This window comes from Sceloporus occidentalis, unplaced genomic scaffold (genome assembly GCF_023333645.1).
Source record: "Sceloporus occidentalis isolate IW3139 unplaced genomic scaffold, rSceOcc1.0.p SCAF_9, whole genome shotgun sequence".
In the NCBI taxonomy this organism is placed as follows: domain Eukaryota; kingdom Metazoa; phylum Chordata; class Lepidosauria; order Squamata; family Phrynosomatidae; genus Sceloporus; species Sceloporus occidentalis.
Window position 1 is genome coordinate 46,119,005 of NW_028316989.1, and position 10,191 is coordinate 46,129,195.

At 49.0% G+C, this 10,191-nt stretch overlaps 1 protein-coding gene across 3 annotated transcripts in view; it reads right to left on the reverse strand.

Annotated features, from left to right (window-relative positions):
* The window catches only part of LOC149307448 (COUP transcription factor 2), a 32,404-nt gene that overhangs the window by 20,385 nt on the left and 1,828 nt on the right, over positions 1-10,191 (reverse strand). Inside the window, exon 1 of one of the 3 annotated variants that reach the window (XM_089539186.1) lies at positions 815-3,800. The exons of 1 other annotated variant lie outside the window; for it this stretch is intronic. In XM_089539186.1, coding sequence (XP_089395312.1) covers positions 815-1,286 — 472 coding nt within the window. In that variant the 5' untranslated portion in view covers positions 1,287-3,800. Of the gene's footprint in view, positions 1-814; positions 3,801-10,191 lie in introns of those variants that run through there. One more of the 3 variants, XM_089539187.1, reaches the window with a different exon arrangement.

Consider the following 10,191-nt stretch of genomic DNA (forward strand, 5'->3'; position numbering starts at 1 on the left):
TATGTATAAATATCTACACATAAATAAATACACTCACATATATGTGTGTGCATATACATATACATATACATATATATATACACACGTACATACATATACATACTCAACTATGTGTTTGTGTGTGTGTATATATATATATAGTACACACATATACACACATGTGTGTATATACATACATACACATAATATACACACAAATATATGTGTGTTACACATATACATATAAATACACACACATACATATACATATACAGATACACACACACATATACATACACATACACATATGTTTGTATAAATATATACACACACGTGCACACACAAACATATATATATACAGATACATGTGTGTGTATATATATATATATATATATATATATATACATAGAAACACACATATATGTACATGTATATACACACATACCCATACATATACAGACAAATATGTGTGTGGATATTATATATGTGGATATATCCATACACATACCTCTCTCTCTCTCTCTCTCTCTCTCTCTCTCTCTCACACACACACACACACAAAGTTGTGCTGCCTCTCTCACCTAAACGTACCCCCACCAAAAAAAAGGAAGAGGTGACCGGCTTGCTACAGGAAAGGCTCCCCTAAAGTTGTGCTCACATTAAACACCATTAAATTAAATTCAAAGCCAGGTCCTAGTCCTGGGGTTGTGAAGCCGAAGCCGAAGCCCCCCCTGCCCCCCGCTTCCCTCCCTTTGCCCCCCCCCCACTTTCCCCCTCTTTCGGTTTGTGTTTTGTTTTGTGCAGAGGATGGGAAAAGCAAATGAAATTCCAATACCTTCCCGCCTCATGCCAACCTTGAGGCATTTCTTGAGGCGGCAGTATTGGCACTGGTTGCGGTGGTGCTGGTCGATGGGGCAGTTCCGGTTGGCGCGGCACGTGTAGCTGAGGTTCCTGCGGACGCTGCGCTTGAAGAAGCTCTTGCAGCCTTCGCAGGTGAACTGGCCGTAGTGCTTCCCGCTCGACTTGTCCCCGCAAACCACGCACTCGATGTGCTGCTGCTGCTGTTGCTGCTGCTGCTGCGTCGTCCCTCCGCTCCCTTTGTCGCCGGCCGGGTTGTTGCTGCCGTTGCTGCCGTTGTTGTTGCTCTGGGCCGGCGCGGAGGACGGGGGGCCGCCGGGGCCGGGGGTCTGGGGGGCTCCCGAGGGGGCTCCCGGCAAAGGGGCCCCGGCTTGCGAGGGCTGGCTGCCCGGAGGGCCCCCGGCCACATCGTCCTGCGGGTCTCGCCAGGCGCCCACTACCATTGCCATATCTAAGGGACCCCGGGACCAAAGCGAGCGACCCCCCGTTGCTGCCGCCGTCCCCACCGTCCCCACCGCCGCCGCCGCCGCCGCCGGCCACCGGAGCCCGCTCCCTTCCGACGGAGGGGCCTGCAGCTTTGCGACCCACCGGAGCAGCCCCCAGGAGGCAAGTCAGGATAGATCCCGGCCAGGGGAGCCCCGAGCGGGCATAGGAAGAGACGCCACGCCGGGCCCTGCTCTCCTCCTCCCGCTTGGTTTTATCCTTCCCTCCTTTTCCCTGGAGTCTTTTGTTTCCTTCTCCTCCTCTTTCTCTGCTTTTCTCTTCTTCTTTTTCCAAACAAACAATCCTTTCCTTGGAGAAGTTCCTGGTCGCTTCCTTTTTGGAAAAGAAAAAAGTCTTCTTGCTTTTTCTCAGCTTTCTGAGAAAGGCTCAGTCGGAAGGGTCTCCTTCACTTATTTGGAGGGTTGTTGTGGTTGTTGTTGTTGTTGTTGTTGTTGTTGTTGTTGCTCTCCTGTTGGAGGGGTCTGGAGTCCAAAAGTCCAACCGAAGGGGAGGCTGCTTTTTTCTCGCCAAAAAAGAGGAAGGGGTGGGCACGCATACACAGAAAGGAAGGAAGGAAGGAAGGGAGAAAGGAAAGAATGAAAGGAGAAAGGAAGGAAGAGAGGAAGAAAGAAAGGGAGAAAGGAAAGAAGGAAGAAGAAAGGGAAGGAGGGAGAAAGGAAGGGAGGAAGAAGGGAGAGAAGAGAGGGAGGAAGGGAGCAGCTTGGAGGCGGCGGTCGGCGAGCCCAAAGGCGAGGAAAAGTTTACCAAAAGCCAGGCGGCCAAAGGCGAAGGCTAAGCGGCGTCGGCTTCGGCAAGGCTTCGGTCGGGTGTGTCGGCCCTTGTTTCCCGGGGCTCCGAGGCGGAGGATGGCCGGAGGAGGAGGAGGAGGAGGAGGAGGAGGTCCGGGGGCCAGGTCCAGGTCCGCCGGCGGTCAGCCATTCAGGAAAGCCATGGGCCGAGCGGCGGGTCCGAGGCGGAGGAGGAGGAGGGGAGGAGGCCGAGGAGGGCGTCCGGTGCTGGTCCGGAGGAGAGCGGGGGACTAGGGCTCCGGAGGAAGAGGAGGAGAAGGCGGCGGGGCTAGCTTCGGATGCCCCGCTGGGAGTTTGGGGGATCTGGAGAAACATCCACCGGGCAGGAGAAGGAGGGAAGGGAAAGGAGAGAGGGAGGATGGGGAGAGAAAAGGAGAGGAGGAGGAGAAGAAGAACAAAAGGAAAAGAAAGAAAGAGAAAAAGAAGAAGAGGAAGAAGAAGAAGGGGGAAGCAAACAAAAAACACTCCCTCTCTCACACACGCTCTTCTTCTTTTTGTTGTCCTCCTCTTCCTCCTCCTCCTTCTCTCCGGCTCTTTCTTTCTTTTCTTTCCCCCCCTCCCTCTTTCTTTCTTTATTCCTTCTCCTTCTCTTTCTTCTTCTCCGTCCCCCTCCCCCTGCCTTTGCTTCTCGTTGCTCTGGCGGCGGCTACTCCGACTTTCCTCCTCCTCCTCCTCTTTCTCTCCTGCTCCTCCTCCTCCTTTCCCTCCTTCTCCTTCTCTTCCGTGCTGCTCCTGCCTTCCTCCGCGGCTGCTGCCTCCCTTCGGCGAGGGGCTCTTCTTCCTTTAGCCGCCGAGCTGCTGAAGCTGCTGCTGCTGCTGCTTCGCACAAGGCATGAAGGAGGCGAAGAAGGGGAGGAGAACGACGCAGAGAGAGAGAGAGAGAGAGAGAGAGAAGAGGGGAAAAGGGGGGATGAGATGAGAGAGGGAGGGAGGGAAGAGAGAGGGAGGGAGGGAGAGAGGGAGGGAGGGAGAAGAGCCTGGAGGGGGAAGGGAGGGAGGGAGGGAGGAGGAGGAGGAGGAGGACCCCGTTGAACCCTGAGCAAAAAGAGAAAGGAAGGGAGGAGGAAGAGGAGGAGGAAGAGGAGGGGAAAATGGGGGGAGAGGGGAAGGAAGGAGGAGGGGAGAGGGGGAGGGAGGGAGGGAGGGGAAGCAGGGGAAGGGCTTTCTTTCCTTTTCCTTGAATTGCAATCTTTTTTTTTCCTTTTGCAATCTTTTTCCTCAATTGCAATCACCGATAATAATAATAATAATAATGATAATGATCTATATTTATTTTTATTGCAAAATATGTATTATTATTATTATTTTATTTTTTTGCAATTTTTATTTTATTTTATTTATTATTATTATTATTATTATTTATTGCAAATGTGGCCCAATTTTATTTTTATTGTATATTTTTTGCAAATCTGGGGTTCCGCGCCGGGACTTTTCTTGCAATTTCACGATGAAGGGGAGATGAAAGGGAAAGAGGGGGAGAAAAAGGAGGAGGGGAGAGAAGGAAGGAATGGAGAAGGGGCAAAAGAAGAGAGAAGGAGAAGGGGGGCGCAAGGGAGCAGCCACTATGCAAAGGAGGGACTTGAGGGGCGGCGGCGGAGGCGGAGGCTGCAGGGGGCGACTCTTGCTCTCGGTCGGAGCCCAGCGGCAGCGGCGGCGGAGAGCCACTGAGTGGCGAAGGCGAAGGCGAGGCAGCGGCGGCGGCGGCGGCGGCGGCAGCAGCAGAAGCAGCTCTCCCTCCGCGAGGCTCCAGCCTCAAAACCCAGCAGCGCTCTCTATATAGTGAACTTTGACACCGCGGGCTGCAACTTAGCGCACGTTGCCATGGCGACCGCGCGCCTTATAAGGCAAGAGCCTGCCTTTGACTGGTCAAAAGGGACCGGACCTCCCCTCGGCCCTCATTGGTCACTCCGCCGAATGGGATGGACGCCGGGGGAGGGAGGACACCGCCACAGCCGCCACGCGGTCCTAGCGCCGGGACGCTCCCAGAGATGGCCCTGGATGCCTGCCTCCCTCCCCTCCACCCCCACAACCCCCCCCCAAAGACAGACAGCCCCGACCCTCGCCCCCCGGTCTCACCTCGGACCCTGGACACCAAGGACCCCAAAGCCTCGGCCCGCCTTTCCTCCCTCCCTCCCTTCTTTCCCTTCCTTCTCACTTTCCTTCCTTCCTTTCTGTCTCTTCTTCTTTCCTTCCTTCCTTCTTTCTCACTCTTCTTCCTCCCTCCTTCTTTCCTTTTCTTCCTTTCTTTTCTTCGTCCCTCCCTCCCTTCTTTTCATTCCTTCCTTTCTCCCATCTATCCTTCCATCTTTTCCTTCTTTCTTTCCTTCCTTTCCTTCTTTCCTTCCTCCCTCCCTTCCTTTTCTTTCTTTCTTTCCCTCCCTTCCTCCCTCCTCCTCTTCTTTCTTTCTTTCTTTCTCTTTCCTTCCTTCCTTCCTTCCTTCCTTCCTTCCTTCTTTCCATCTATCCATCCATCTATCTTTTCCTTCCTTCCTTCCTTCCTTCCTTCCTTCCTTCCTTCCTTTCCCTTTCTCTCCTTTCCCCCCTTCCTCTCTTTCCTCCTTAACCCAGTTTTGAACCTCAGAGCAACAAATGTTAAGATAGGAGAACACTCTCTCTTTCTCTCTCTTTGGTTAACTGTTCTTCCAATTGATTCATTATGGATACTGTAATTCCTTTCCTCTTTCTCTGAAATCCTCTCTTTCTGAAATGGAGCCTTGCTTTGGCGCTGAGTTGTTTTTTTTAGGCACAAGCCTTTGTTGTTGTTGTTGTTGTTGATGTTGTTGTTGTTGTGTGTGTGCCCTTCAAATCCTTTCTGACTTAGGACGAACGTAAGGGGCTTGCTGAGCAAGATTTGTCCAGAGGAGGTTTGCCCTTGCCTTCCCTTTAGGAGGCTGAGAGAGTGTGGCTTCTTGCCTAAGGTCATTCAATGGCTTTCAGTGGCCGAGCCAGGATGCGATCCCTGGTCTCCAGAGTCATAGTCCAACACTCAAACCACTAAGGCAGAATTCAAAGACATATAGCCGTGTTAGTCTGTAGAATCCGTACCTAGAGAGATCTTGTGGCACCTTTGAGAAATGAGAAATGAAAGAAAGAAATGGGCAGCATGAGCTTTCGTAGACTTCAGCCTACTTCCTCAGACGCATTTGGTTACTACTACTATTATTATTATTATTATTATTATTATTATTTGAAGATACAGCCATGTTATCTGTTGGATCGGGACATAGAGACATCTTGCAGCACCTTTGAGACTGCAAGAAAGAAATTGTCAGCAGGAGCTTTGGTAGACTTCAGTCTACTTCCTCAGATGATGATGATGATGATGATGATGATGATGATTATTGGAAAAATCTTGAGGCACCTTTGAGACTCACTAAAAGAAGGAAATTGGCAGCAGGAGCTTTGGTAGACTTCAATCTAACTTCCTTAGATGATGATGATGATGATGATGATGATGATGATGATTGGAAAGATCTTGTGGCAGCTTTGAGACTCAGCGAAAGAAAGAAATTGGAAGCATGAGCTTTCGTAGACTTCAGTCTATTTCCTCAGATGTATATTATTATTATTATTATTATTATTATTATTATTATTATTGGAAATATCTTGTGGCACCTTTGAGGCTCACTGAAAGAAGGAAATTGGCACAGCAGGAGCTTTGGTAGACTCGAGTCTAACTTCCTCAGCCACATTGGCTCTCATGAGGTGTAAATATGTATATATCAGTTTGCATGGGAAGACCCCTCTTTCCTCCATGTCTTTCCAATGATGCTTGGACAGGTCTTTGGGAGACAAGGGGCTCCCTGAACTCTGCCTGCTTCGGAGGGGGCTTGAGATGGGTGGGTCTCTTTCTTTTTTGGGGGGGGGGGGACACAAAAGAAGGGTCATCCCTTCTGGGCAGCCATGGCCTGAGGTCCTTTTGGAGGCCCCTGGCCTTTGGCACAAAGGGACCACACTCCGCTCCTGATGCTGCCAAGACCTGGCTCCATTGCAGACCTACAGGTACGTGGCCCGAACTCTTTTCCCCCTTCCATTTGCCAGGGCTGCAAGACACTCGTCTGTCTGTCTATCTATCTATCTATCTATCTATCTATCTATCTATCTTTGAAACCCACACGTAGACAGCCCTCTCCTTGCAAGAGACAAAAGCCCCTAGGAACTCCTCAGTTGCATTAAAATGTTCTTTTTGAAGATCTTGCTCTGGCGTTTTTTTAAAGGAAAAAATGCATGAGATGAGTTTGGTTTCTTCAGATTGCAAAAAATAAGTTCTTTTTCTGCCTTTCTTCTTGAGGACAAGCCTTTTCCAAGAAAGGGATCCTTCGACAGAAGGGCAGCTTTTGCAATCTGCTCACCCTCAGCCAGGATCTTTCCTCGAAGGCTGCTTGCTTGACACCAGATGCATTAGATAGACATCTATCAATGTAAACAGGGGACAGCCCCATCAGACAGGAGATGGGCTCTGACCCCAGGATAGTTAACCACAGACTTCATTGTTTCTCCCTGACATTCCCCTCCAGAAACCGTTCCTTTGGCTCCCAAGGATCCCAACAGCAATGGAGGGGAAAGCATTAGCATCCACAGCCCCCCACAAAAACCCTACAATCCCAGATAGGAACACGTCTAACCCAGAGGCTTTGCTTGGAAAGCAAAGGGGATGATAGTAGGAGGAGAGAAAAAGAGGAGACCAGGTAGAAATAAAAGAGAGAGAGAGAGAGAGAGAGAGAGAGAAAAGAGGATGGATTTAATCAGACACAGAAAACACATCTCTCTGCAAGCTTTTTTTGGCATTTTTGCAAAAAGAGAAATGGAAGGGAGTCCCTTCCTCGAAAGAGGCGAAGTGCCTGCGGGGTAATTCTCATTTTTATTCTTATTTTTGGTTGTTGTTATAAACCGCACACACCACAAAACCCAAAGCCTCCGAGCCAAAGCCCTCAAACGTGGTCCACTAAGTCTCCGCTTGATTTCATGTTTGTCGCCTGAGCTGAGATTGTTGGTTTTACGTCCGAATCCACGGAGGGAAGAAGCCCCTGGCATCCTTTGCATTTCTCTCTCTTTCTCTCTCTCTCTCTCTCTCGGGTGCAAAGGACAAAACCCAAGGCACCACCTCTGCAGAAAAGACCACTCTTGTCACGCCAGAAGAAAGGCCAAACCAAACCACAACTCGCAAATTAGGAATAATAATAATAATAATAATAATAATAATAATAATGACTAGGAATAAAAAAAGGAAGGAAAAAAGGAAAGGAAGGAAGGAAGGGTAAAAAAGGAGGGAAGGAAGCAAGCAAGCAAAAAAGGAAAGAAAGGAAGGAAAGAGGGAAGGATGGAAGGAAGAATGAAAAAGGAGGGAATGTATGAATGAAGGAAGGAAAGAAAGAAAGAAGGGAGGGAGGGAAGGAAGGAAGGAAGGAAGGAAGGAAGCTAGCAAGCAAAAAAGGGAAGGAAGGAAGGAAGGAAAAGGAGGGAAGGAAAGAAAGAAAGAAAGGAAGGAAGAAAGGAAGGAAGGAAGGCAGGAAAGGAAAGGAAGGAAGGTATAAAGGAGGGAAGAGAAGAAGGAAGGAAGGAAGGAAGGAAGGAAGGAAGCGAAGGAAGGAGAAGGCAGAGGCAGGCACACGCCAGAGCCCGACTTTTGCAAAGCAACATCCCATCAGGTCCATGGCCGTGTGCAGGTGCCTATAGGTCCCACTCTCTGTGTGTGCAAAAGGAAAAAACCCCAGGGGCAATATGCCTGGACACAAAAACCCAGAAAGTCCCCCTAGAGAGACCCCGAGCCTTCCCATCCGGACCAGTCCCTTCCTCGCCGGTGGCAGAGACGGTGCCCAGGGCTCTCTCACTTTCCCGGAAGGCTCTTCCTTTCCTTTTGCCAAATGCCAGGTCTGCCCTGTGCCTCTCGCAGGTGGCTGAGGCTGAAGGCAGGGGAGCTGTAACCTGAAACTGGGCTCCTCGCCTGACCCTCTCCGGACGCTTCGAGGGACATTGTCCCTTTCTTCCCCCTCCCTTCTTCCTTGTGGTCAGTTTCAAAGCGACTGGCGGAATGTGCTATTGATCCGGAGGCAGAGAAACGTCCAGAGGATGACGACCAAACCATCGCTTAGGATTTAAGCATCCAGTGAACTAGCCCCTGGACGCCCTTTTTCTCCATCCTCTTTAAAACAGATTGAATTTAAAGAGGGAAGGTTTGCATTGGGATATACGTTTTATATCTCAATGCAAACCTTCTCTCTTTCAACTCTGTTGAAAGGAACAAGAGTCCACTAGGCTAGGATCGCAATTTCTACATACATTTAAATTTGATCTGGACAAAAATCAACCACCACTTCCACCTTCTGCCGGACCTTTTCCGTTCGACAGATACTAGGAGAATACTATCAGGTTTGTACATGAATAGTTATTTTTTCCCTCCGCTGGAAAAAGGAAAGGAGAAAACAAGCCAGGCACCTCCGGAGAGTTGCAAGGCTAGAGAAGGGAGATTTGGGCATCAATAAATGATCAAATACTAGGAGGGAGTTTAACAGAAGTCTCTGGCCGAAGGGTGTTATTTGTGTGTACCTCGGTTGCCTGTGTGCAACTATTTATTGTATACACAGAGAGAGGAATAGAGATGGAGATATAACCCACAGCTTCATAGGGAAGAGGAAGGTTCTCCGACGGATTCCTTCCTTCCTTCCTTCCTTCCTTCCTTCCTTGTTTTGCTTTCCTTCTTTCTTTACTCCTTTTCTTTCTTTCCTTCCTTCCTTCCTTCCTTCCTTCCTTCCTTCCTTCCTCTCTCTCTCTCCCTCCCTCCTTCCTTCCTTCCTTCCTTCCTTCCTTCCTTCCTTCCTTCCTTCCTTCCCTACTTGCTCTGCAAGTAGGTGCTCCTTTGTGTAACTTCTGGAGGAGAGAGAGAGAGAGAGAGAGAGAGAGAGAGAGAGGAAGGAGCAGCAACCTTTCTCTGTGAGCATAGCATCCCCCTTTATTTTGCAAAGCAGGTGGAGAAGCCTTGGGAAGCGAGGTCTCTTAAAACAGAGGGACGAAAAACAAAAACCAAGCCCAGAATATAGTCTGCAGAATTAGATGCCAAGGCAGTGGATGCATCGGTCCCTTTCGTTCTCTTTTTAGTGATAACAAGAGACTTCTTTTCTATTTAAAGTCTGATTCTTCCTGGCTTTTTTAAATGGCTTTGTAGGCAAGGTTTAGACCAGTCTAAACCATTTGGGGATTCATTGGGAGGGAAAAGGCATTGGGTTAAACTGGGGAAGACCCAACAGATTCTCTGGGTGCTGTTGTCAATTCTTTCTTTCTTTCTTTCTTTCTTTCTTTCTTTCTTTCTTTTGCCCCATTCTTTTGAATGAAGGGGGGGGGGCAGAAGGCCTCCTTCCTTGTGGGACCCTGAACTTTCCACTTTCTATGTCTCATATATATATAAAACCACTGGCTTGTGGTACTTTGAGTCTCACCAGGGGCTGTCAGAGTTGGGCCCTCTGAAAACAAATGTACAGGGCTAAATTAGAACATATGCTAAGGAAGGAGCAAGCCAGAGAAAAGAGAGAAAGAGAGAGAGAGAAAAGGAAGGGGGGGGGGGGATTTGGAGTATAAAACTGCTCTTGGGGGGTTGGAAAGAGAAAAGGAAAGCCAAGCTGGAAGACTGCAGAAATACAGTATGCGTCTGCCCCCTAGCGAAAGTCTGTCTGCGGCCTCGGAATCGGCAGATTATAGATAGATAGATAGATAGATAGATATTCCAGAACTTTCAAAGAAAAGCTGGTCTTAAAGGGAAAGGAACTTGGGGGAGAGGTGGGGTGGGCTGTTGGGGGGGCGTTGAGAGAGGCGACATCAGTCTTCTGCCCCAGATATATATATATATATATATATATATATATATATATATATTCTCCATTCTTGCAGCTTCAAGAACCCAGCAAAGTGGCAAAGCTGCCTGCAAGAGAGTAGGGGCTTGTCCATGTGAGATATATATACACACACACACACACACACACACACACACACACACAGAGAGATTAATTCTTGCAACTTCAACCCAGCAAGCTGGAAAAGTGGCAAAGCTGCTTGCAAAAAAAAAGTGTGT